General features: G+C 46.1%; 4 protein-coding genes and 2 long non-coding RNA genes across 7 annotated transcripts; 3 read left to right on the forward strand and 3 right to left on the reverse strand.

Moving 5' to 3' along the window:
• Positions 1–202: 202 nt before the first annotated feature.
• On the forward strand, positions 203–5,164 carry LOC130519170 (fibroblast growth factor 6-like). 2 transcript variants are annotated; one of them, XR_008948231.1, is made up of 4 exons: positions 203–885; positions 1,337–1,440; positions 2,273–2,501; positions 4,646–5,164. XR_008948231.1 is itself a non-coding variant. In XM_057022362.1 (3 exons), exons 1-3 carry the CDS (start codon positions 561–563, stop codon positions 2,447–2,449), a joined length of 606 nt encoding a protein of 201 aa, XP_056878342.1. In that variant the 5' UTR covers positions 203–560; the 3' UTR covers positions 2,450–4,640. The 2 variants fall into 2 exon arrangements, 1 of the variants encoding a protein (XP_056878342.1); XM_057022362.1 differs by lacking the exon at positions 4,646–5,164 and having other exon boundaries at positions 2,273–4,640.
• Positions 5,165–5,302: 138 nt separating this feature from the next.
• On the forward strand, positions 5,303–8,453 carry fgf23 (fibroblast growth factor 23). Its single transcript, XM_057022342.1, has 3 exons — positions 5,303–6,406; positions 6,509–6,612; positions 6,994–8,453. The coding sequence occupies exons 1-3, from the start codon at positions 6,172–6,174 to the stop codon at positions 7,444–7,446; spliced, it is 792 nt and encodes a 263-aa protein (XP_056878322.1). The 5' UTR covers positions 5,303–6,171; the 3' UTR covers positions 7,447–8,453.
• Positions 8,454–8,830: 377 nt separating this feature from the next.
• tigarb (TP53 induced glycolysis regulatory phosphatase b) lies at positions 8,831–11,187 on the reverse strand. The gene is made up of 6 exons (XM_057022341.1): positions 11,091–11,187; positions 10,777–10,814; positions 10,576–10,697; positions 10,258–10,329; positions 10,052–10,162; positions 8,831–9,479 (listed from the first exon to the last, which is right to left on the reverse strand). The coding sequence occupies exons 1-6, from the start codon at positions 11,120–11,122 to the stop codon at positions 9,048–9,050; spliced, it is 807 nt and encodes a 268-aa protein (XP_056878321.1). The 5' UTR covers positions 11,123–11,187; the 3' UTR covers positions 8,831–9,047.
• Positions 11,188–11,668: 481 nt separating this feature from the next.
• LOC130519149 (G1/S-specific cyclin-D2-like) lies at positions 11,669–22,333 on the reverse strand. Its single transcript, XM_057022335.1, has 5 exons — positions 21,944–22,333; positions 20,837–21,052; positions 18,347–18,506; positions 15,909–16,057; positions 11,669–14,388 (listed from the first exon to the last, which is right to left on the reverse strand). The coding sequence occupies exons 1-5, from the start codon at positions 22,136–22,138 to the stop codon at positions 14,224–14,226; spliced, it is 885 nt and encodes a 294-aa protein (XP_056878315.1). The 5' UTR covers positions 22,139–22,333; the 3' UTR covers positions 11,669–14,223.
• LOC130519192 (uncharacterized) lies at positions 22,248–24,232 on the forward strand. The gene is made up of 2 exons (XR_008948242.1): positions 22,248–22,386; positions 23,802–24,232. It is a non-coding gene; the product is annotated as an uncharacterized LOC130519192 (long non-coding RNA).
• Positions 23,364–26,173, reverse strand: LOC130519186 (uncharacterized). Its single transcript, XR_008948236.1, has 2 exons — positions 24,575–26,173; positions 23,364–23,953 (listed from the first exon to the last, which is right to left on the reverse strand). It is a non-coding gene; the product is annotated as an uncharacterized LOC130519186 (long non-coding RNA).
• Between the last annotated feature and the right edge of the window lie 57 nt (positions 26,174–26,230).

Consider the following 26,230-nt stretch of genomic DNA (forward strand, 5'->3'; position numbering starts at 1 on the left):
TGTCAAGATAGACAACGGAGATTCAAGGACGAGAAGGACATTGTCAGTTTGGCTCCTTGAACACTCTGGACTCCTTTTCCAAAGGTTAAACTTTTACTTTGAAAAGCCAAACAGGAGGCGCTCTATCCTCTTCCGTCCAGCATGACAGACGGGGATCTGGAGGTGCAGCTCTCTCCTCTCTCCTCCTCCTCCTTAGTTTTGATGGGGGGGTTGGGGGCGCAGCGGTGAAGTCACCGTGATGTCATTTTAGGATGTGACAGTCTCTCAAGGTGAGCAGTTTTTTTCTCTCCCCCCCTCCTCACAGTGAGTAGTGTCCCCTCCACGGCCAGCGGTGCCCTAGAGAGGAGCGGAGCGGCGAAAGATGATCATCGCCACCGGCACCAATTCAAGCTCCGCCGCGCTCCGACCCTCTCCTGCTGCTCCCACCCCCGGCTATGGGTCCCTGATCTGCCTTGATCCCGAAATCAGCCTTCGCCCCCACCATGCCAAAGGACGGAAAATAAGAAGAGTTGCATTTCTGGGGCAGTTAACTTTGACCACGTGCCCAAAAGGCGAACTGGATGGCGCAAAGGTGCCTCTCCAGCATGTCCGGAGGGGCCAGGACGCGCTGGACCGCCGCGGCGCTACTGTGGATTTCTCTCTGCGGGATCGTGTCGTCTTACCCGATCAGGACTAACGCGACTCTGTTGGAAAAGAAGTGGGAGACCCTCTTCTCCCGCTCCTACTTGGGCATAACTGGGGGGAAATCAGAGCTGAACTGGGAGAGTGACTATTTGCAGGGCATCAAAAGAGTGCGGCGCCTGTACTGCAACGTCGGCATCGGGTTCCACCTGCAGGTGCTCCCGGACGGCAGGATAAGCGGTGCACACAATGAGAACCAATACAGTGAGTTTGCATGCGGCCCTGCAGGGCCGGAGAGAGTAAAAAGAGCGTAACCTTATGCTGCGTGAAAGTTAGAGCGGGTCACCGGTGCTGGCAGGATATTTAATCAGAGGCGGCGGCGCCGCTGAAAGTTTCCCAGAGCGGCCGCAGCCGCATCCGGGCGGTGAGAAATACCCCCGGCAGCCAAAAACATGACACGAATGCTTGGACCTGCTTTAGACGCACGCTTATTTTTACCCCTCTGCAGCAGGACACACACACACACACACACACCACACACACACACACACACACACGCACGCACACACCCTGCTAAAGAGTTGCTCTTCCAGAATTCCCTGAGCATCAGCGAGTCGCAGTGCACCTGCAGGGATCCACCCACCAGTTTGTGGCCCCAGTCGCACCCGTCGCGCGCACGCGCGCACCCACACGCTAACGGTGTGTTTCCTTCAAGGTCTGCTGGAGATCTCGGCGGTGGACCGAGGTGTGATCAGCCTGTTCGGAGTAAAGAGCGGGATGTTTGTCGCAATGAACAGCAGGGGGAGGTTATACGGAACGGTACGCACGCACGCACGCACGCACGCACGCACTGCTGAGTGTGGGGGTTTAGGGCGACTTGGTGTTGTTGGTGTGGCACACTTATAGAGCAGTGCGAGCAAAAAGTACGGCAACAGTGCAGGAAATGCAGCCATGCAGCAGCAGAGTCCTGAGTCATCTGCACTGTAAAACCATTAACACTCCAAATACCCTGTAAGAACACTTTTTGGTGAGTTCTGAACATGCATCAACCAAAAAAATGTAGAATATGCGTTGTTTTCTCCACATTAACAGTCATAAAGCACCAATAGTGGGCATTTGTCGACCACAACCAACACCCCGCTAACGACTTCTGACATGTGCGCGTAGCTATGGAACGACGCTTGCCCTTTCACCCCACCTGTAAAGTATAAAATTGCCTGTTTTAATGAGCTGAAACGCAACGCTAACGAGCGTCCAACCTGTCCGTCTACATGACAGCCTATAGGGTCGTGGGAGATGATGCAAAAGCTGGAAACACGACCGTGTTAGCTTCATAAAAGGCTGCTGGGCACTGTAGAAGCGCTTTATGGAGCATCCGCTGCTAGCTTACATTTGATCGCAGATCTGCGGTCGAGCTTATTTTCAGCGGTAAATGTAGGAGGCTGGTATCCGGGTTGGAAAGGGGCATTTCTTTTGCAACAACATGCCACCTCCTCCTGTTTCCCCCCGAGCATGCTTTGTAGGCACGCTGTCTGCCAAAGTAAAGGTCATACGGAAACCGTGCATATGTTGTGATGTTCATCCCCACGACTGTCAAGAGATTTACTGACCTCCCCTCTCTTGTTCTCTCCCCCCGGCTTTTCTGTTCTAGAGAGCCTTCGCCGACGAATGCAAATTCAGAGAGACTTTGCTGCCCAACAACTACAATGCCTACGAGTCTTTTGTTTACAAGGGCTTCTATATGGCCCTCAGCAAGCACGGCCGTGTAAAGAGAGGCAACAGGGCCACCACCGCCATGACTGTCACGCACTTCCTCCCGCGGCTATGAGGGGGGAAACTGGCAATAACTTGGAATTTTGCACATGTGGATGTTCTCCCAGGTAACAGAAGGAGGAGGGGGGGGGTCTGGTGGAGGTGGCGGTGGACTGTGGAAGGAAAAGGAACACACATACAACTATTTATTCTGTTTATATCTATATCTGTATATTTGGAGAGCTACCTTTGTACATGCACTGTGCTGCTTATGGTTTGTACGGACGGGGGGAGGGGGGGGTCTGGCGTTACCCTGGTGCTTGCTGCAACAGAACCGGGCGTCCCGGAGCCGGAGAACGGGCTGCGCTTTTCAAGAGTGAAACCAACACTTCCATTACCTCAAAGAACCACTTGTACCTGTAGTTTAAAGGACGCATGGACTGCTGCTCGAGTATGTGCTATAGGTTTCTGAGCGCTTTCTGAGGGGGAAAAAACAGCAACAAAAAAAGAGGATGAAATGCACTACATTTGCTGCACGATTTAAAGGTGCCTTGGAGTTCCCACTTGCGGCCCCCTTAAACTTGCATGTAAGAGACACCTGCTGGAGACAGAAATAGGGCTGACGCTCCAGAAAGGGCCTCAGAGGAGTGGGTGGGGGTGGGGTGGGGGTGTTCTATCTCCGGTTTATTTTCTTTCCTGTAATTAGATCGATTAAGTCATATACAATCTGTGGTTGGAGGCCGAGAGGGGGGAAACAGGGTCTGAAGGTGTCGCACTGTTAGCTTTAGCTGCTGCTCGATATGATGTCCATCCTCTACAGGTATTTATAGATGGAGGTGCCTAAATGTCCTGGTCGGGATGGTTCCAAACTTTTTTTGTGCGTTTTCCTTGGCTGCGTTCCCACCTGCAGCAGCACTGCAGAGGCGGCGAGGCGTTCAGGGGCTGCTGGCAGAGTTCGAAATGCGAAAACAGAAGAGTCATAAGGTGGACGGAGGGGCGGGAAGATCATTTTCTAGAATTTTAACTAGAATTTCAGGACACATTTGAAGAATTCAATCAAGTTTAACATTTTATATGTGTAGAAATCTTAAATTCCTCTTTAGTCTCAACTCCCCCCCCCCCCCTCCTTGAATATAAATCAAAGTTAAAACTTATGAGAGGAATAAAACTTAAAACCAAAATTATAAAATCTTCTCATAATTCAGATTTTAACTCAGGATATTTAAAAATTCTAAATTATGTTGGACTTAAATTCTTCAGAAAGTGTCAGAAGCCTAAGAATAAAAGACAGGACATAAATACATTTGTCCTCATATATTTCTCCACGCATGTCCTACAATCCCCTTCCATAAGATTGTAACCTATATGTGGGTGTCACATGGTGTCACACTGGCAGAAACGTATAGTTAATATCTTATTACGAGTTCCTGGGATGGTTTTCCTGCTTCGCTGGGTTTCTGGGAAGCGTGTCCTCGTGTCCTCGCGTCTCTGCGGCCGTTTGATCTGGACGTGGTGTCCGCGGCCATCTTTGTTTTCAGTGAGGAGCAGGGAAATCCAGGCAATCTCAGCCTCGGCTTTAGCTCGCTGCTTCCTGCTTCTCCTTTTAGCATTTTTGAGGTTACAGTCAGAGTCACGGTCCGGTCTTGGCCCCCACCCCAGTGTGATCCAGGGTGCCGTCACCTTGAACTGGAAATTCGCTGAGACTGGGATTTGATGCCGATGCATAGTTTTGTCACAAATTTGCTGATAAATTCTATTAATCCCTGCTGTCATAGGTCAGATCATGAGCAACTTTTCACAACCATCTCACTGTTTCCAGGAGCCCCTTAATTTGCATTTTCAAGTTATTTTGTTGTAGAAAAAAAAGTACCATTTTCACGTCTAAGCTTTGACCAAAAAATAAGTTATTCAGACTAATCTCTTATTAAAAAGTGATTTAAAAAAATTAAATTGTTTAAAATACTCTCGGCATGCCTGAGCTCGAGCTTGAACGCGAGTGTGTTCCATTTGTTTTATTTTGAAACGTGTCTGTGGCTCTTAAAGGAAGTGGGCCTCCCCTCACTTCCGGTCATCTCATATACCTCACCCCTCTGCCTTAGAGCTTCTGGTCGGGCTAACAACTGTAAATGGAGACTTTTGTTTTTCTTTCTTTGACACTTCTGACCGAGGATGTTAAAGTTTTTCCTTTTATTTTTGTACGTATGTGCTGTGCACAGCAGTCGACTGTATTCCTGAGAGAAAAAAAAATAAAAGTTTTTTTTTTCCTTTTTAGTGGTCGATGATCCCTCTGTTTGATCAATGGGGACCTTAAGTGCTTCAATATCAACGAATGGAGTTGCCTCGTCAATCCCCTTCCTTCACAATCTTAAGTTAAAAAAGATTAAAAAATAAGATGAAGGACATGTGAAGTCTCTAAAGTCTCCCCGCTGACGCTACCAGCTCTGATCCACTCTTCCCCCAGACTCTGGCACCTTGCTTTCCTTTTGGTCCCAAGCATCTTTGCACCTTATTCAGCCACATTTCCATTCAGTTTCCCAGGAATGTGCTTGGATGCAGCAGTGGGAACAGCCTGACCGGGTGTCAATGACTGTCTCCTGGACCACTGTCAGGGCAGCAGTCGTCCCCATGATTGTGCTGCCTTCTGGTGCAGACTTGGATCACGTAGTGGCTAATTAGCTCATTAGAGTGAGACACCACGAGTCTCCAATACTGAACTTTTGCCCAATCTCAGAATTTTGGGTTGCAATAAAATGTATGTCATAATTCTAAAAATATAAACTACAAAATATCAGTTTGTGTGTTATGAATTTGTACAAGTTTCCATTTTGGAATTGAATTACTCAAAAAATAATTACATTTTTGATGATATTCCAATTTAGGGAGTTGCTTTGACAAATAATCCATGCACTTTCCTGTGTAGTTTTTGTCTTTTTTAAGGTCTGGATTCAACATAAGGGACACATGGACCTCACTATCACTTGCATGTGGCTCAGATGTTTGGCTTCAATGCAGCATAATTAGTAGAATAATTGGTTCTTAAATAAATGGTGGTCTTTGAAAGCATCACAGGGGAAGAATAAAGCAACAAGAACTGGAGTGAAAAATAGGATATAAAATTAATAGGATATAAAATATCTGGTATTACTTAAAGTAAAATCACGACTGAAGCCCCAAAACAAGCATGTTAATGTGTCCTGTGTTTAAACCGCAGCACTCAAAAATAGCGGAGTTTGCAAAAGTAAACCGGCGTTTGTCGCCATCTGGCGATAAAATAAAATGGTGAGGCGAAGAAGCAAAATGGGTATATTTTGGGATTAAAGGTCTGATATCCTTCAGGTAAATCAGGGTGGAACATAAAATCGCAATGGTATTATTATTAGTTTTTTTTAAATACGTTTACATTTAATCATAATGTCAAAAACCTGCGTTTGTAAATTTTTGTATGACCTGTTATTGACTTTGTTGACCAACTATACGCAACGTCTCCTGTATAATTAATCATGGAACGTTTGGAAATAGTTCTTAATTTTTATTTAATGTGGAGGAGTCAAGACGTGTCACCAAAAATAAAGAGTCCTGACCAAGAAGCATCGGGATAAACAGACAGAGGTGGAAATGGTCCTTCCGCTCCAGTAAAACCCCACATCTGCTTTGGGGGCGAGTTCCTATTTTTTACGCAAAGCAGGAGCAGGAGTGGCACTCGGGGGACTTTAAATAGGAACTGTCTCCCAACTTTGGGACGACAGAGCATCTGAAAACTTCCAGCAGAGTAAAGGAAAACAGCGCTTTTGCTCCAGGATGGACGTAAACAGAAGAATCGGGGTGAAAGACACCGTGCTGGCGCTCCTGCTCGCTGTTCTCCAGGGATGCCCCTTGGGGGAAACGGTTCCTAACCCATCGCCTCTGGTGGGCTCCAACTGGGGGAACCCGAGGAGGTACATTCACCTCCAGACTTCCACAGATATAAGCAACTTCTACTTGGAGATCAGACTGGATGGAACCGTGCGTAAAAGCACGGCCCGGACTTCATACAGTGAGAAATTCTCCAGATTTCTTTGTGAAGAATCAGGTTGATGCGGCGCCATCGCGACATTCTAACTGTCCCCTTTCCTCACTTCCTCCCCACTCCCCGCAGGTGTGATTTTACTCAAAGCAGAAACGAGGGAGCGCATCGCCATCCTCGGCGTCAAGAGCAACCGTTACCTCTGTATGGATCTGGAGGGGAAACCGTTCAGCTCTGTAAGTCGATTAAAAAACGCTTAAACTAAATGATCCCCATCATAGATCACATCGGCTTCTCGCGCTAAAGAGGTCAACTGGAAAACCGGCGGCTTTATGCACTGTTTTCAGCCGATTTGTATTCAATTTACGCACGACTAGGACGAAACACGCAAAGCCTCCATGTATGGTTGTTTTAGTTTGAGCTCCTTTGTTCTGATATTCGCTTTATTTCCTAACAAAACGCATCTCAGAACACATTTGTTTCCCACTAAAACGCAGCACGTTTGCGTTTTACGCATGGCGCTTTCGTTGCGCACAAACCTCAAGCAACATCTGATAAAGTTCCGCTCTCCATCCACATTTCACAGCATCAACAGTCATTATTTCTTGTGTTTGTAGCCTACCTGCATCAGAGACGACTGCTTGTTCAACCACAGCCTCCTGGAGAACAACCGGGACGTGTACTACTCCAGCCGGACTGGCATTCTCTTCAACCTGGAGGGCTCCCGCCAGGTGTTCGCGGTGGGCCAGAACGTACCGCAGACCTCCCTCTTCCTGCCCAGGAAGAACACGGTGCCGCTGGAGCGCCTCCTTCTGCACAGAGACAAGAAAACCCAGCTGGTGAATCCTTCCGACCCGCACAGCGTCTTCTTGGGCCCGACCGAAGAGGGCTCGGACTCCCGGGCCGTGCAGGAGGACGACACCGACCTGGAGGTGGAGACAGAGGTGGAGGTCGGAGACGATGGGCGCAACGTGTCCCGGGAGCGGCTGCAGGCTCCGTCCAATCACGACCCCTGGAATGTGCTCTCCTCCAACCCAGGGAGCCCCCAGAGCGTCGGGACCATGGGCTGAGTTCTTCACCCACCGTTGTGGATTTTCACTTTAACCGTTGACATTTCTGATCAAAGAAGAGGAAAAACGTGATGTTGATAGTTTTAGAAATAACGCGTGCAGCGAGCTCAGTTAGTTCTTTAGATGTTGGTCATTTAACCGTCCGCTAACCTGATGCGACATTCTTCTTTGTTTTCCCTAAAGGATTAAAAATGATCGTTCCGAATTATTTTAGCCGTTTTAATTATTTTATGGCGTTAGTAATTTAAACAAAAAAATAACAACGAACCAATTGATTTAAAAACCCTATAAACTATAGCAGCGTCATACCTTCAGTTAATATAGATGTAGAAAATAGTGCACTTTTTGTTTGCACATTTTATGGTTTTTAATCGTCTTTTTAAAACTCTTTGCTTTGAGATTATGCAGCTTTATGTTAAACTTAAATGTAGGGTACGTGAGAGACTGGAATTCATTTGATATATACATTCATGAGCGGGTTTATTGAGGATTTCAGAGTGACATTTGCAGCAAATATGGAATTATTAATAAGAAAATAGACAAACGATCAATTTTAGTGAAGCTTCTGCCGACGTCTCATCTTATTGTGGTTTTTGCAGCTGGTCTGAGAAACCAAATCAACATTTAAGTCACCTAAAATCTTTTTTTTTTTTTTTTTTAACACTGAGCAGCTTTTAATTTGAACCCCAAACTCCAGCTGGGCACCCTGAAGGTGCACAGTGTTTAAATTCGTGACTCTTTTTTAACCATTTTGGAACCTGGAAATTCTAACAAGTGTTTGCCAAATTGGCCATCAATCGGACACTTCTCAGGTGCTGAGCGCCACCAGTACCACCCCCAAAGAGTATTTATTTATTTAACTCCATTCCTTTGTTGTTATTTATGGTATTTATGAGCAAGCTTTATGGCCAAGTGTTGCTGAACTGGTTTGTCTGTGAACGTATTAATGTGGAGTCATGGGTGGAACGCTGGCGGATGTTAGACACAATAAAATGTTGAAGAGGAAATGTTCCGCGTCGTTTGTGTACCTCCTGTATGATACGCATCTCTCGTCCCAACACCGCCGCTCTACTGGATGGAGATCTGGTGACCGTGGAGAGGCGTCAAGTCACGGTCCTGTTCCAGAAACCAGTTCTGAGCGTTGTGACAATGGTGCATTATCCTGCAGGAAGTAGAGGGTCCACTGTGGCCTCAGAGGGATGGACGGAGCATGTTCTTTATGCCAAATCCTCTTTCTTCCATGCGATTGGTTAATCAGCTATATGTGCTAACAAGCTATTGAACACCTAAAAAAGCGACCGGTGAGTGTATAAATAAACCCGTCAGTGCCCAGATACTTCTGGACCGGACGTTATTAAATGCACAAAGAAAACCAAAAGCTGCATAAAATACTCCAAGTGCGTCATTTAATTCTTATTCTTTTTAAATAATCTGTGTTGTGCAGTGTAAACATGATTGAAACAAACATTCTGAGGTAAAAGGAGGAGTTTAAAACATAAACACACATTTGTGTTGCGAGACACGACGCAGACGTTTTGGTTTAGTCAGTTTGAACTGAATATCACACATATTTTGCCTGTGAGCGCTCTGTTTTCTGGACTCTATTCAGCTCTCTGTGTTTCCAGATGATGCTTCCTGTTGGTGAAGATGCAGCGGGCGGCGGACAGAACCGGGCCCGCCTCGGATTTCCTCAGAGTGAACACGAAGCGGCTGATGCCCGTGTTCGGGCAGCTGCAGAACAGTTGGGACAGCTTCATCCCCGCGGGCAGAGAACAATCCAAGTCCTCCACGATGTGCCTGATGGCTATGTTGATGTAGGTGCCGTGGCTAACCCCCAGAGCGTGGACGGGCACCCCGTGGAGACCGTCGTCAGCCGACCCAGTAAGCTCCGCCCCTGATGGATCAGCGTCCCCATTTGTGCAGCACCCGGGTTCTGATTCCACCTCGGCAGAATCTGCAGGTCCAGACGGACCGTGTTCATCCAACATCTGCCTGAAGAGGACTTTGAGAAACTTCTTAAATCGCAGCCTCACCTGGAATGAGAGCAATAGGAGGTCAATGAAAGATCGCAGCCTGCTGCCACAGGTGACGGTTATATATTTAAGGTCTTAGCGTGCGGTTAGAGCTAAATATTTGAAACATTGTCAATTTCCTGAAATTAAAAATAAGCGTACGTGTAGTACATAAAGTGTCCACTGGGTGATGCTGTTGTATAAATATAACTCTTAATCTCTTCCTAATCTTATCCTGCATTTACATCAGAAGTTATAAAATTGCTCTTTTATGCTGAGGTGCAAATTTGTTATCTTTTTTTTCTCTCCCAACTGTCTCTCAAATATTTTCCCCTCTGCATATAGTCACAGCCGGCCACCAAGCTAAAATGGTAAATTAGCAGGTGCTTGGTACATGTAAACTCTCTATACACAAGAAGAATAAGGTCATAAAGCTCCGAAAAAAACCAGAGACTCCAGGAAAAGCGGAGCCAGATTAGCCCTTGATTGAGTTTGTTGTGTCGCGCCTCATTTGCAACTTCAGCTGGCAGGTGTCGCTCACCATCATCGAGCTAGGCGAGCGTGAGCTGAAACCGGTCGCCGTGGTTACTCACCTCGCTCGGCGTCTCTCCCCCAGGGGGGGTGAAATCCCGACATGACTGGCCACAGGCATTGGCTGCGTTCTTCAAGTCTTCTTTTGCCCGTCCTTCAAAAATGCCGAAACTCTGCATTTGGGAAACGTCACAACGCCGAGGTGAGAAACGAGAAGGCGGGCGCCCTCGTTTAAGCGCTGATTAAACGGAATAAACGGAAAAGTCACCCTCTCTCTGAGTAACGGCTCTAAGACTATCTCTGCGGCAGAACGGCTGTTCCTCAGAATGATCTCTGCCGTCTGAAAGAGGGAAACAGCAGAATCGGAACATTCAGACGTGTTTTCTCAGCGTGTAGAACCTGTGTCCCACTAACTGGGGTCTTTGCTTACTCAGGAGTAAGACACTTCCTTAAACAGTGACTGGGTCCCCCTCGGTGGATGACAGCATGTTGCACTGCCACCATTCTTGACTGTGCTTTGTGCTTACGTGTGAATACTGCTCTGCAGGTGTAACGACTCACCTTTATGCTCTTTATACTCTCTTACCTCTATTGTGCGTTGCAGGTCACTGACAAACACATTGCTGAATTTGGTGTCTCTGAAGTATCGGCCTACAACCTCACACTGCTGGATCCCGGTCTCCGACAGGACGGTGTCGACCCCTTGACCTGAACATGACATTGCATTACCGCATATGTTCCCCAGCGTGGCTGAAGTGACCCAGCAGGTCTGACGTGTGTAACATACCTTGAAGCAGCCCATCTCTGTTGTACTGCGTCTCCCCACTAAACAGGCAGAATGCAGCATTTAAATCACATCAAAGCAAAGAAAGAAAGAAATAACAAGAAACAAACCAAGAAATTCACACCCGAAACAACGCCTAAACAAACTCTGGCGTGATTAATTACAATGACAACCACAAAAATGCTGGTAATTAGTGACAGGACTGACAGACAAAGATTCATTGTCAAGGTCACGCGAACGCGATGTACGTGCACGTAGACTGAGTGTACGTTTAAGTGGCTTGAAACGATAAAGAGAATAAAAAAACAATCACTCACTGTCGGATGAGGGTCAGGCTGAATGTAAACATTTTGAGCAGCACGGATTCCCCCAGACGTCTCTGCGCTACTTCCGGGTAGGAACTCTTTTAATGACGGGGGCGTGACGTCATGACGCAAGTAAATTTTGCGTAAACTTTCGCCACATTTCTGGCATTTTTTTGGGAGGGGGGGCGGTTTACTTATGATTGTGTATTTATCATGCACGTTTTTGCCATATTCATGACTAAATATATTCATGATTAAATTGTAACATAGTGTATCTCTAGCCCGCAAGACTTTTAAATCACGTTTTAGCCTTAAAACTAATATTTTATAAAGTAATCTTTATGCATTGTGTATATTGTGTTCTTATGATCATTGTGCCGTTACAGAATTGTCTAATTTGAACCAATGTAACACCCTAATGTTTGGTCTCGTGTATTTATAAAGTCAAAGCATACTTCTCATATCTTGAGTAGTTCAACTGGATAAAGCTCAGTTAGGAGCGCAAACATTGGCTAACTTCTAACGCTAGTACTGCTTGAAAGTGTTCCATTATACAGAATAAATAAAGCAACTAAAAGAAACCATTCAGCTGATTTTTGCCAATTTATTGAAGAGAAACTGTTGAGGTACAAAGCATGGTTGTACACCGGACAGCGGGAATGGAGTTTGGAATGACAACCACACTCAACGATGCTAAAACATTAAGCCTAAAGTTTAAATTAATGTGTACCTCAAAAATAAACAAGATCTCCCTTTATTTCAATGAACTGATTAAAACATGCCAATGAAACTCAAAGTAGGGAAAACTTTTTTTTTGTCTTTGCGATGCATGTATAACATACAATTCTTTTTAAACCATTTTTTAATACATATGAAATAACCTATTTTAAAGTATAGGCACTTGTAACTGCACAGTGGAAGACATTTTTTTGATTTAAAACAGAAGAGACATTCTTCAGAAAGCGTGAAAACCGTCCGACGATTTCAGGATGCAGAGTGATGTGGCGATCGATGAGGTAATGCGAGACGGGCTTCCCGCTCTATCCATCCAAATTATAACCTGAGGTACACGAAACACGACCAGAAAAAAAAAAGCAGCGAGAGTACGATAGAAATACACTGATACAATCGAGTACAAACATGCTAATCAAAACAAGGTCAACAAAACCAGCACTTCCAGTCCCGCACCAAACTTATGTTCCCTCCAGGTACACGTACAGACGAGCAAGACGTTTACATTTACAGTTCATATTATAGCAGCACACAGGTGAATCACAACAAGGCATCTTTGTGTAAGACTAGAAAAGATAAGCTTTTTTTTTCTTTTTTAGCAGCAAGAGAATCGTGAATAATCCATTTTTTTTGGGGGGGGGGGGGGGAATTATATCTTTCGGATTACACACAAAAATTTTTTTTTTGAAAGCATGAACTTTGTTTTTTCCTGTTTAAAGCACTTTCTGGGAGGGGGGGGGGCTTTGGCTTTTTTCGCACAACACATGCAGGGTTACACGTTTAAAAAAAAAAAAAAAGACAAAAATCGGTCCAAGTTTTCCCGCCATGTACTGTAATCCCCGACCTACCCGCAGCATGTTTATCAAGGAGAAAACATCAGTTCAGAAAGCAGTTATATAAAATAAAATACACAAGCAAAAGAATATTTAGGACGCAGAATGCGCTTAACTCTTTGAAACAACTACTGAGTAAGTTTTGGCTATGAATTAACAAAAATTTCAAGTAAGGTTAAATAATCGCACTGAATCAAAAAAAAAAAAAAAAAAAGTCTGCAAGTGACGCGCCATAGTGACTTTCCATAGTTTATATAGCAAAACAGAACATCCTTGTCACCTGTCAGGGCATAGCTTCCAATAGAACGTGCATTACCCTGTGGGAATCCAGCCCCTGAAATATAACTTAAAAGAAAAAAAATAAAAGAAATAAAACCCACCAAACTTTCCTCAACCACCGTCCCCTTGCCATTCTGAAGGAGTGTATTTTTTTTTTTTTTTTTTTAAAAGTGCATCAATATTTTATCAAGTCCCCCTCTTTATTTAAAAAAAAAAAAAAGTAAAATTGAATAACAGGAGATGAGTGGCAGCACAGCTATACCCCGAACTTTCCTCCTCATCCCGCACGGAATCGCAGTATAACTCAAATTCCTCGATGTCTCGCCATCACTAATCAATCCTTTACACTTGCTTTGCCATAAAATCTGTCAGAAAACTCCCAACTTGCATGTAGTTCTTCTCAGACCTCGTAAAACAACTTACCAAACCTACTCTTGACATCGACGCTCAACTAAAAAAAACTAAACGAAAAAAAAATGGACTGCTCGCTAACAGCTGGACCAGGAACAGGACGGCGACGAAGGCTCGCTGATTATGCACACAAGCTTTTGCCACACCTGCTGCTTCAGCAGTTACACCTCCACGCGCGGCCTTGTCCTGTAATGACCTTTCGCCGTAACCGCCCTTCCGGACCTCGAAGCCCCTCCCGCGAGCGGGCCCAGCCCACTCCTGGCCAGCGCTTAACAGCATTAATAGTAAGCAGTTCTATAGGTGCGCAGTTTGATAATCGAGAGGGAGCAGCTAGCTACAGGAGCGCCGTTCTGCCTGGATTATAAGCCCAGTTCCAATGCTGGACCGTCATTTCCACCCTTTCAATCGCTCCTTTATATTCTCCTGCACACGCGTGTTGGAGGAAACACGGATAAAACTGAATTGATAACTGCTTGCTAAAGACGATTAAAGATTAATATAACTAAATGGTAGCTAAATAGGTATTAATCATATTTTTTGCTAGGTTGTATCAAAAGAAATATGTATATTTCATATAATTATTTGTTTTCAAGTATGAAAATATATCCAGGTTTCCGTTTTGGGAAGCCTAAGGCACTATCAAGTTTTCAAGAATCGACTGTCTTTAAATAGCTTGTTTGATTACATGTGGCCCATACAAAAAAGGTGAAAATACACCCAACTGGGTATGAAGGGGGCAAAAAACAAGAGAAGACCTAGAAATTCCTTATTCTCTAAAAGTTCACGGATCGTCACGTCTCCCCTCGACGTGATACTGGTGGCCTCCGCCTCCTTGTAGCTCCCGTTAGTTCATCGGTAGACAGTCACGAGCTCTGTGCAGCGATGGGAGTTCATAAGTTGACGTCTCGTACGTCTGTGGGGGTGCTGGACTGGTCTTGCTGCTCTCTGGCCTTGTTTCCTGCCTGGACGCCCATCTCCTGTTGGTACTGCGGGCCCTGCTGCAGGCTAGCAGCCAGCACGCGCTCTATTTGCTCCTGGCATGCCCTCAAACAGTCCTGGAAAGGGAAAAGTTCAGACACCATTAGACGTGCACACCGCAAGCTCAAACAGAACAAAATCAACAGAGTGATGTTACAGTGCAGCTCCACTAGAGGGCGTCAAACCCCACAACTGTGGAATCATATTTCTGGTCATGTGCCTAGCATAACACCAGGGAATTAAGTGTGTTGAGGTAGGTGGTCCAGTCAGCATGGCGAGCAGAACAATGGGTACCAGCACCGTGGCACTTGAACGCATTCAGACACGTCGCATGTCAGAGGTGCGAGGACAGGGGGAGCCCAGTCTGCCAGGGGACGGGAAGGAAGTGCAGGGCCGTCCCCTCGTCAGTCCCTTTTGGTGGTCGAGAGGAAATGGCTTTGACCTACTGCACTCTGACCCTCCGAATCTGGGCGTAAAACAAAATAATAGGACAGCGGGACCGGATGTTTTCGGACGCTCCGCTCGAGGATTCGCGCCGTTGTTTTACCCCCGTGTGGAAAACGTGGGAGGTCTGCCTCTCCGAGCCGACGGCAGGACTCTTAAAAGAATGAACCGAGGCTCGCAAAGAGGCCAGCATTCCTTTGAAATGTACGGATAATTGGATCCCGATGGGCTGCAGTCGGAGGGCCTGTTGTGACGGCTGGGTTAGGGGGCCCTCGTTGCTGCGGCAACATAACCACAAGCAAGAGGAGCAACCGTGTTGTTCCTGTAGCTGTGCTCTCCTGCAAAAATGAAAGTAAACGCGCTTCATGGTGATGCCGTTTGCTACTGAATCATATCGAAAGCGTTAGTTTGCTGCGTCCTGGGGCTCCGCCCTGCCCCCTAGTGCCCAAAGCCTATCCCATCTTCCTTTTAATGACCAAATATTGCTGCGGTTTCGTGTCCGTTGAGGTCACGCCATCCCTTTGAATGCGGGCGACGGTCTGCTGTACACAATCGCACCAGGATATGAAGAATTTATGAATGGGGACGCCTACGCGGCACATCCTGCACTAAAACTGTACAAAGGTTTATTACGTTAGCGCGCAGAGTTTTATGATTTATAATAAGTCAAGTGGACTCTATACGCAGTTGGACAGATTAGGCCCGCGCTGACTCGCGGCATAAGCAACTAGCACACGTGAACCGACACTTCAATTGGCCCCGTCTGTGGAAAAGACGCTCCCCCGCTGGACTGGACGGTTTCCCTCCACCAGGAGGGGCTGCGAAGCTGAAGCAGGAGAAGAAATTGCATGTGTCCTACCACAAGAATGTGGGCTCGGAGTTTTAAGGAGGCATTCCCTCTGCTGCTGCTCTTTATAGCAGCAGTCTGGCTCCACGGCCAAGAGCCACAATCTCGCTCTCCCCCTCTCTCCATGAAAAGAAAATAGCTTCAATCTGCCACTGCTGAAGTCATCGCTGTTGTTTACCGAGGAACCTTCCCCCCCCCCCCTTCCCCCGCCGCTGCCGTGAGATGGTGCAATGATTATTAGAATGCGCTGTTGTTATCGTCTAAGTATTTCTCACGGGTCTGGACGCCCCGCCGCGCTGTACTCACCACCTCTGTGTTGGTTATTTTTGCCAGCAGGTCCGTCAGGTTGTCTCGACTCAGCCTCTCGTCTGCGCGGTCCAGCTGCAGGCCGCAGACGGCGGCTCCCATGCTGCCGGTGGCGATCATGGAAGGAGGGTTCATGGCCAGGCGGTCGTCTGGTGGACAAACGGCATTAATGTGCAATTAGAGGAGCAACGGGGGGGGGGGGGGGGGGGGGTCAGATTTGTAGCTGTGACAAATTCAGTTCAGAGGAACCGTGAGGGATGCAAACATCGGAATGCAGCCGCATCAGACTTTCCCACACTCTGACTCCTAGATGCCGAAAAGATGTTTCCTTCATAGAAAACTTCAACTCTGATTAGAAAAGCAGAGGAGGAGGAGGAGGAGGATTCTTCCTCTCTGCAGAAGGACTCTCCGGTGCGCCTTCAAGTCGATACTTCAGCAACAACAGACCTCAGCAGAAGGCGAGGCGGCGGCGCAGAGCGCGCCTCTGCAAGTGCTGAGCTACGCGACTAATGATGTGGCTGCAAATGAAACCTTTTAAGCCAGCTCGGCTCTTTTTACCGAGAAACTCTGCAGCCACAGCGCCGAGTCTAAACCAACATCCCTAGAAATGGCTCTAAATGGAACCAGCAAGAGTGGGCGGATCCTCCTACCCCCCCAACAGCAGCAGTATCGCGAATGTAGATTAGGGGCCAAGGATATCAGATTGGTTAATGGTTATAACGTCTCTGTGTGGGGGCGGGCAGTAATGGTGAGAATTGCACCATCGGCGTGATTAAAGAGTCGGCCCACGCAGGGTGGTTTCTCAAGAGCAGATCTGAGCCTCTCGGGACCGTTTGGCTAATTATCTTCGCACATATTTCATTAGCATATGTTCTGAGAGGGAGTATGAGGGGGGGCTTGATGTGACTCACTCTCAACACTGATTTGAGCGCTAATATTTTGACCAACGATTACGCTAATATAGCATCTTCACCTTACAGAAACAACTGGGGCAATGGTGGATAATTGCACGGAATGCTATGCTTGCTAACGTCACTAAATATCCCAAAGTTATCGCTTCAAAAATCCGCGACTCTCCTCAACGACATGTCCGCCTATTGAGATCGAGTTATTCTTCCACGTCGAACCGGCAGCGCTAAAGACGACAACTCTGCAATAGCCCGTCGCGTGTTTTCCAGGAAACTGCAAATCACATTCCTTTTTCCCATAAATCTCAAAATTTTAGGTCTCAAAAAGAGGACACGTTCAGACGAAAGCGGACGTCTGGTCACCCCCACGATTGCGACCGCTCTTTGCGATGAATCGGCCCGGCCCCACGGTGCACCGAGACGGACGCCGCCGGCTGCCACCGCGCTCTGCTTGAATCTCACCTTTTAAATCGTAAAAACCACCTGCATGCGACGAAGAATTCCAGATCAACACCCCTCGTATTTAAAAGCTACAAATGGTCGGCGGCGACGTCTCACATAGTCCTCGCCCAGCGTGATGGTTGAATCGGCTCGATAGCCTGGAAAGCAGCCCGATCCGCTACACCCATCTTCTCCTCAGGAGGCCAGCTGTCCATAGGAGGAGTTCCTCCATCATAGGAATAACATCTGACCTCCATATAAAACTCCAAACATTTACATTACTGCACGACCACATTGGGCCCTTTTCCCCGCTGCGGCTGCGGATACATAACGGGCTGCTTAACAACAGCCACTGAAACACGCCCAAATACGGAAAAAAACCCCTAAAAATAAGAGATTTAACTGAGCTAAACGGCATGAAAGGAAGTAACCAGCTCCAGTAAACAGAGAAACGTGACTGGACTGATGTGTCCTTTGGATCGTGGACATCATCGAGGCTGAAGATGAAGCAGTCCTGGTGCATCTCATGTGAAGTGATCCTGCAGGACTGTTCGTGTCCAGGATATGAGAGTATTAAAGGGATTTCTAGAATAGGCAACGGAATGCCCTGGAAGAAGAAGAGAGGGGGGGGGATATCACCTAGGGAGAGGCCTAAGGGGACATCCGAGTTTGTGCTTCTCCAGAACTTCCAGTTTATTTTAGACAAGAGGCCAGGAATGGGAGGAAGGAAGATCACTGGATCCCTGCCCTTCAGTTGTTGTTTTTTTAAACCTTGAAGCTTCCCTGTCAACAAACAATACAAGGCGAGTACGGGAGGAGCGCGCCTGAGTCACGCAGCACAATGATATATCCTGGAAGGTCCTCGCCACGGTGACACGTGGACGTGGCTTATCTAAACAGCGGCGCTGCAACTGAAGATATCTGGAAACGACTACTCCCGAGCAGCTGCGAGAGGGACTGGAGCGTGGATGGGAAAAGAGGTCAGGGATGACTCACTGTGGGAGAATGTGTGTGGGAATATTCTGATAGATGGCGGAATAACGCGAGGGCAAAACGGAGCGAAACGACGGCGGAGAGCAGCTGCGTTACCTGTGGCGCAGAGCGCGACGAAGGTCTGCGTGTGCTTGCGGACCATCCCCAGCTTGTCTTTGGGAAGGGGCAGCCTTCGGATGATGTGTTCCACAAAGTCGTTGGGGGTGACCGAAGCCATGTTCCACTTCAACTTTCCCAGTACGACCAGTTCCCAGTCCTAAAAGGAGGAGGAGAGGATTAATAAATGGTGGATTGGGTTCATTACTGATCATCAAAGCCCTCCATCCGACCCCTTTTCCCAGGAAACGCCTCAGCAACATTTCTCCACGTTACCGCTCCTTGCTGTATCTTATTATCTGCATGCCTTTCTCATTCCTCGCATCCTTTGTGTTCGTATCGCCGGCATGTGACAAGCTTCGCCTCGCTCAGAGGCCCTGCCAATGAGACATCCAGCTCCTTCCTTCCTGTCACAAGCCTGCAGCGGCCACAATGTGTTAGCGGCAGCCAGCAGCGCATACAGTCGGCTTTTTGTACCAACAAGAAAAGGTGCACGCCTTCATATGATTCAATTTCCTGTGTGCATTGCGTCAATCTTAACAATTCACCGATTCATTGATGTTTTTAATGTTTTCCTGTTTGGCTCTGATAGTCGGGGGCTGAAATGGAGGAGCACGCGATGCCAACGTGTGTGTTTCCACCAACGTTTCTGATCAAGCGGCGGCGACATTTTGGAGAGGCGGGAGGGGCTCCCGCGAGTCACGAATCGGCCTTGGGGCGTTTGAGTTCAGGAGTTCCGTTTTCAAATTTCCACAGGCCTTGTTGAGCCAGTTTCCTCAACATCCTGAAAAGCACAGAACCACAAACCCACCCATAAAATGCTAACGCTGCTCCATTTCTGCTCTTATAAAACGTCGCAATTTCTCAGCCGCCTACAGGATCCACCGGGAACCTTCCAGCACCAGGGGCCGCAACTCTGCCACCGCGGGACGATTGACTGGAGCGAAGCTGAAGATAAGGCGACGTTATAGGCTGGAATCGACGGCATGGGAATCAAAAGGAGAACAGATGCTCTTCCGTGGGGCCAATTAATAGATTTCAAACGCTATTTCAAGGCTAGTCGTCCTCTCTGGAGCTTTGACAGTCAAGGAAGAAAAAAAAACCAAGCTTAACACTGTGACGAATTAAATGGATCACGCGTCACACTAAAAGGTTTAAGCTGTTTCTTTATACATGTCCGCTAGGTAGAGCAGAGCTTCAAACACCACCGAGCTGTCGCCTAGGCTGCAAACTTAGACACAGAAACCCCAACAGCAGCCGGGACTGTCCTTATTCGTCATCCAACCCTCGTCTGCACGCTGACAGATTAGCCGTACAGCGGCATGGGTTTCCTGTACGTAACCTGCCCCGCACCCTCACATTAAACCAGTTTTAGCTCAGCCGAGGATGAGCGAGGCTGAGGTTTGCTGCCGCTCACTTCCTGGACACCCTGACACAGTCGGCCTCCTCCGCCCACTGCGACTTCTCTCTTCCAGCTGAGAGAGAGCAGAGCAGCATCTGACTGCATCCTGTCAGGATATCCAGGATTCTGTAGTCTTACGACAATATGAACCGTCGAGTGTCGCTTCCCCCCACCCAGCAGCTGCAGCCAACGTGGGGAGAAGAAGAGAGGATCGAGGTTAATCGGCCAATCACAACAGTGCACCGTATACAATCTTTACTGCCATGCATAAACGAAACACACTGCTAGCATAAATGCAAATATCGAAGCATTTAATCGCAACATTTTTTGTTTCAAATCTACAATCTACGACGCACATAGCGATCCATTGTTGGCATTTTTACCACTAGGTGTCACCAAATCTCTCACAATGGCATTTAAACAGTTCTTTATCGCTTCATCTTGATATTTTTTCTTGTTATCATGCAACTGTAAACCTCCCGAAGATGATTTACACAAACCACCGATGCAGAAACGATGGTAAATACATTTTCCAATGTTGTCTCCGTGTCCTGCTGAAGTAAAAAAAACAGGACCTGCAGGATGCTCCATTAATAGACTTGATTAAGAACCATAGCTAAAGTTATTTTCAAGCGAGGTTGTCACGAATTAGCACTTGCAACAACTTCCTGATATCTAGGATTAAAAAAAATAGGTTCGAGTTAAAGCCATGGTTGCTCAAAAGCATTGTTAAAAAGCTTTGTGTCAGCAAGACTGATAAGGATTCGTCACTTTATCGCACAAAGAGAAAGTGAAAGAGTAAATGCATTTTTTTTGCATTTGACTTTGAACCAACAAGAATCAGTAAAAAAAAAAAAAGAAAAGCTCTCTGATAACCACACTCCGCACGGCATAGCTGGCACTAGATGGCATCGCATCGCCTCAGCAGTGCACATGGTTCCGAAGAAAGAATGTGGCTGTATTGTGCAGGACTCCACTTAAATACTTCCTGTGAAACCAATCTAACCATTATAAAATCACCCAATAAATGACACTGCATTTTTATGCCCTTGTGACTGAATGGAGCTTTTGAGAGTGGCGACTCTTACCAGCAGTTCCCGTGACGTGATGGAGTTTTCTGTGTACATGCAAAGCTTTTCTGCTGATAGCGGCCTGCAGTCCTTTAGCTTGGAGGCCAGAAAAATGCACACAGCTCCGAGAAGCTGCAAGTAATTTTTTCTGGTGGGCATCACTGCTAAAAATCTGTCCAAATAATTAATGGCTAAAGGGAATACATCTTCATTACTGTTCTCCTCTTCACACACCTACAATGACAGAGAAATGCAACGTGTGTTAATTTAGACATATATATATCTTCGTGCATGTAAAATAGACAAGCAGAACACGATTTTTAAAAATCTACAGCACGGGCTAAAATGGAGATGCGGGTGGATTCGGTCGCAGTTTGCTACAGGCCTTTGTCTTTGCGGTGAATGGTTAAATCGCTAATTTTCATATCTCTTATCCTCTTACACACGGTTAAAAGCCGCAAACTCAAAAAAAGGCAACTTAGTTTAATAAGAAGCAGCGAAACCGTCGCCATTTAACTGCTCTCCCCTGGTGGGAGTTCGTCGTCATGAAAAAAACCCCATTTAAATTAAAATAACTCGTTTACGATCAAAGAAACTCGTGCAAAATGTTCAAAACCCGTGTTGTTACAGTTCCCGACGGTTAGGAAAGAGAAACCTTTGGCGACATTTAGCGTTTTTTGTCTTTAAAAATTAAAGTGTCTCTGCAAGCACGTTGCCAGACCAAAGGCTGGGAGCTAGGGCCATTTTAAAAAATTAATATAAATTAGAGAAAAGGTAAAACCTCCAAGTTTTCGCGATGTAAATTAAGATTAGCATATCCACTGACGCCTGGGCTAGCTATTTTGCGAGAAATGCCATCTTTGTGTCGATTAAACAATGTAAATATCAAGCTAGGCTACATCTTTGAAGCTGATTTTTCTTCGTGTGGAATTTCCGACTGTCCCACGCCTTTGGTGAGTCATTCTCATTCAATTGTCAAATAGGTCAACATCCATGACAACTCTCTCTCAACAAAATACTCTTATTACGCGTCAAAAGTGGCTGAAACATGCATTTTCTTTTTTAAAACACTAAGCTAACGCAGTCGGTATTAGCTCCCGTCGATCCATGAAAATGCCCACAAACCTCGTGCATCCAACCTGCAACCATTCGTCTCATATACGGTTGGATTTCCGTCTGAACCCGCTGGAAATACGAGCACTGAGGTAAAAATCTCTCCTCGATTGTTAATAAATTCTGCAACACTCTGGCATCATAAAAGATGTTTGGGTCAGGCTGGGCTTTCACGGCTACGTCCGACTCCAGGCAATAAAGCTCCATGTCTCGGCCCCCTTCTCCCCCTCCTTTCCTTTTATTTTGTGGCTAAATGGTAAGGAAATTAAAAAATAAAATAAATATTGTCACGATATGGTCGACGGCGGACAGGAGGAGGAGAGGTGCCTAGGATGAAGCATGAGGCTGAGACTGCTGGGTCTGCTCCAGTCGCGTTGCCTCTCGGGTTGCTTCTTCTTCTACGCTTCTTGATCGGCATTCGAGCAAAGCGGACGTAGCGGCAGAGACAATTTCCGGTAGGGGATTTCAGAATAAAACTCCCACTTTCGGCGAAAGCCTTGTTTTTCTAATGTTTATGTTGTCCAAGAAACCGGTTATTGGGTTTCCAGTGTTGTAAATTCTGTTCCACGGTTTTAACAAATGAGAACAAGTGAAGGAGGCCATGACGCAGGATTCAAATGTGTCATGACTGGTTTAGACTACTTTTATTGTGCTTTTGGATGCCGTGCGAGATAATGCAAACAATGAGCATTGTAATCACATAAAGCCTTTATGAGGCTACTTGCTTATTTTAGAAAGTCTGAGTTCCTGAGCAGCAAGTTCGTTGCCATACAGGACGCGAAAGATGTGAACACCCGCCCGAGAATTATAACACACACACACACACACACCCACACACACACACACACACACACCCACACACACACACACACACACCCACACACACACACACACACACACACACACACACACATTGTTCAGCTTCTGGGACATTTAAATATAAATTTAAATATTTAGCCAGTTTATAATTACGAACCCCCTGACTTCTGTATATTCTAGCAGATTAATGGTTTTCTTATGCTTAATTAGTATTATATTACACCACATGCTTGCATATGTGGTAACTAGAATTTTGCCCTTTTTATCTTTGTCTAGTCTTGTGAATAGAAGCAACCTCCTAACTACGAATGATAAACATTCAAAAACAACTTTTCTTCATCCAATTAACTTTAAAGACGTCTTACTGCCAAAGTACTGACAACTCTGGATAAACTGTGGATGAAATGGATAAAACCTAAAGAATCAGGAAAAATAATCACACAGTGCTGTCATTAGCGGCAGAGTATATAGCACAATACATGGGTCCATTATTATATTCAGAATGTCTAAATGCACAAAAAATAGACTTTTTTGTGTGAGATCTCTTTTGGCAGTTGATATCTCTAGCAAAAAAATAAATAAAATAAAAAAAATCACCGCAAGCTAACTGATGTAAAAGGCAAAACACATGTTTATTTTATTATAAATGCTGCAGGCTGCTCAAAACTGGAAAACTGTCCCACTGCCGGTGTACAAATCATCATCAGTTTACATTTTTAAATGCAGTTTAGGGTACAAATCAGAGAGTTTTGCACTGCCTGTCAGTTGCTCTGTATATATGCAACCCAGATGGCTCAATATGTTAGAGGACAACGCAATGAATCACAGACACAACCTCCCTCAGAAATCCAGCAAGGCCGAGTGAGGCTCACAGCACAATAAAATATCCCAAGCATGATTTCTTATTGCTTCAGCGTGTTCTGCTAGTTCACAGGCTGCCCGTGCAGCAAAGGCCATGCCGGCAACAGGATGTGTTGAATTAAAAATGCAGTGGAAATATCTGTCAGTCATCATTTCACACTTAACACTGTACTTCCTGTCATCTTCTCAGCGTTCTGCAAACGTGCTGTTCTACAATCAGCATGTTCTGTCGGGCCTCTGCTGTGTCTCTGAAGTGGAATCATCTCCTCGCAAGACGAAGATGGCGTCAGTCAGCACTCACCCAACGAGAAAAACTCTTTTCCTTCCGGTGCAGCACGGCACCTTATTAAGTACAAACAGAGGGGACCACAGTGATAAAATAGCATATTATCATGATAAATTAGACGGAACACCAAACACAATGAAATCCTATGGATACAGTTAGTTAGTCCACTGAAGAGCATAAGTATGCTACAAATTTACAAGGTAGCAACATAGACACTGTGACCTCCGAGATTTACTCAAAAATGTCCCGACTGAGCTCATTAACAACTGAAAAGACAAGTTTAAGGAGTCTGTATCCTTTTTTGGGGTCAGATAATAAAACAAAGATTCGGACTATTTAGCATGGTGCTTATTCAATCCATGACAAAACAGCTTCTACAAGTTCTTCTGTTGTTTGCTAGCAGACGGCGTTAACAACATTCAGAGAGAGTTGACAGACAAATTATTTTTGCCTCTAGCGTGGGCGGGGTTTAATTGCATTCTGCTTTTTAATCATGTGCAAATAAAAAAATTTTTTTTTTTCATTTACAAATACTGGTTGATTCACAAGATCCATTACATTTGACTGACACCCAAAAGTGAATGTGATCTTTCAAATGCTAAATGACGTTACTGGGATCATTAGCATGTTGACATTAGCATGGTGACTCTTGCATGCAAGCATTGTCCTGTACTTACTGGGGTAGCGTCACTTTCTTTGTTGGGCAATCATCCTTCCTCTGACAGCAAAAATTGTTTTCTGGGATGCGTCTTTCCCACAGAGGCCACTTTTGTGGTTTTGCTCCTCATTTTACACAAAGGCTGCAGCCACCCCTTCCCCCATTCAGCCCTGGTCAGACCATAAACACAGGCACTTGAAGACTGGTACTTAGCTGTTAGCTCTGTTAGCTGTCGACAGTAACCAGGACTTTCACAACAAGGTTGACATCAGATTAAGGGTTTGCAAGGTGTCTAAAGGAGTAATTCAGACCCTAAAAACCGGATCTGATTCAGAAAACTTTGGCTGGTAATAAAATAGGAAGTCACAATTCCGCTAAAGCTCTCCATCAGCCTGACAGCCACTCCATTAATTTTTTGTATTTTTTCACAGCTCTAAGTGTTAACTTCCTTATCACGGACACCAAAACATGCATTAACATTTTTTCATGTGTCTGAATTTGCCGCTTCCGATCATGTGTCAGCAGAGTTAGAGGAAACTTTCGGTTGAGCAGCTGTTACTGGAGCAACTTCACAAACTTCCCTCTTTCACACTCGAGAGCTCAATGAGATATGAAGTTTCATTGAGAGGAGAAGGGAAATAAAGAGCACTGTGGGGCTATTATGAGAGCAGACTGTGAAGTGAGAGTGGGAACTGCCTCTGAGGGAATGTCAAGGTTAGCAAGATTAGTTCTACTTCAAAGGAGGGAGTGTATTTTTGAGAGGATTCGTTTTAGAATTGAGATTTTGTGTCAGAGGGTCATCCCCGCTGTTGTCTGTCCACAGAGGGGCCAGCGAATTCCCTGCCTTTTTGTCCAAATGGGGTCCTCTCTGCAAGAGGCCTAAGCAGCCCGTCATACCAGACGGTCAAAGCCTGACACTTAAGGGAAATAGAGGCGTTAGCCAGATAAAGCAGTCTTCCCTGTGGCTTCTGTCAACGCATGTGCCCTATGATAACACATGTCGGCTGTTATCACACACTCTGGACTCCACAGAGGTAACAAAGGGTGCCCGAAGCCCTGGGAAAACGTGGAGGAGCGTGAAATCACCTTGATCCAAAGATTCCTGCTGCATACCAGCCCAGTGAACCCACCAGAGCGCAGGGGCCCGGAGATGGGCAGAGTGCCACAGATCAAGAGAACGAGACAAAGAGGGAAGAGGTGGAGGGTAAATTCAAGATCTTAAACCCCAGAGATTGGTTTGAGGCTTAGCGTCAGCTTATGTGTTTCCTGTTCAAGATCAAGTATGTCGCTTCTCCAGGGAGGCTTCTCTTGGATCTAAACAGGAGATTTACTATTACATGCCCAAAACGCTTGATTATGGGTTGCCCATGTGCTCTGAGTCAAGCTGGTTGTTTGGGTTTACTGACAGTCGAGAAGAGGATGCTATGGCTGGAATGCTGTGGTGTGAACAGCGGTGGGAACTCCTCCCAGCAAGGAGCGATATCCACCGTACCTCGCTAGATAAAGTGGCGCTTGCCTGTCACATGCTTGCATACTCCGCACTTTCACATCAACTCCAAACATAAGAATTGGCGACACATAAAACGCGTTCACGGGCTGTCACATCTCCTTATGAATGTTGCGTATTCTGTTCTCGCCGGGCTTGCGGCAGATCGGAGCGTCAGCGTTGTCCCAC

This window comes from Takifugu flavidus, chromosome 22, assembly GCF_003711565.1.
Source record: "Takifugu flavidus isolate HTHZ2018 chromosome 22, ASM371156v2, whole genome shotgun sequence".
NCBI lineage: Eukaryota > Metazoa > Chordata > Actinopteri > Tetraodontiformes > Tetraodontidae > Takifugu > Takifugu flavidus.

Coding starts and splice junctions, on each gene's coding strand:
- LOC130519170 (XM_057022362.1), top strand. CDS start 561: ATGGCGCAAAGGTGCCTCTCCAGCATGTCCGGAGGGGCCAGGACGCGC. Junction 886..1,336: donor ACACAATGAGAACCAATACA/GTGAGTTTGCAT, acceptor GTTTCCTTCAAG/GTCTGCTGGAGATCTCGGCG. Junction 1,441..2,272: donor GGGGGAGGTTATACGGAACG/GTACGCACGCAC, acceptor TTTCTGTTCTAG/AGAGCCTTCGCCGACGAATG.
- tigarb (XM_057022341.1), bottom strand. CDS start 11,122: ATGTTTACATTCAGCCTGACCCTCATCCGACA. Junction 10,815..11,090: donor AGCCTGACCCTCATCCGACA/GTGAGTGATTGT, acceptor CTGCCTGTTTAG/TGGGGAGACGCAGTACAACA. Junction 10,330..10,575: donor ACCTGCAACGCACAATAGAG/GTAAGAGAGTAT, acceptor TCCCTCTTTCAG/ACGGCAGAGATCATTCTGAG.
- LOC130519149 (XM_057022335.1), bottom strand. CDS start 22,138: ATGGAGCTTTATTGCCTGGAGTCGGACGTAGCCGTGAAAGCCCAGCCT. Junction 18,507..20,836: donor TCACGTCACGGGAACTGCTG/GTAAGAGTCGCC, acceptor TCCTCCTTTTAG/GACTGGGAACTGGTCGTACT. Junction 14,389..15,908: donor AAATAACCAACACAGAGGTG/GTGAGTACAGCG, acceptor TTCCCTTTCCAG/GACTGTTTGAGGGCATGCCA.
- fgf23 (XM_057022342.1), top strand. CDS start 6,172: ATGGACGTAAACAGAAGAATCGGGGTGAAAGACACCGTGCTGGCGCTC. Junction 6,407..6,508: donor CACGGCCCGGACTTCATACA/GTGAGAAATTCT, acceptor CACTCCCCGCAG/GTGTGATTTTACTCAAAGCA. Junction 6,613..6,993: donor AGGGGAAACCGTTCAGCTCT/GTAAGTCGATTA, acceptor TTGTGTTTGTAG/CCTACCTGCATCAGAGACGA.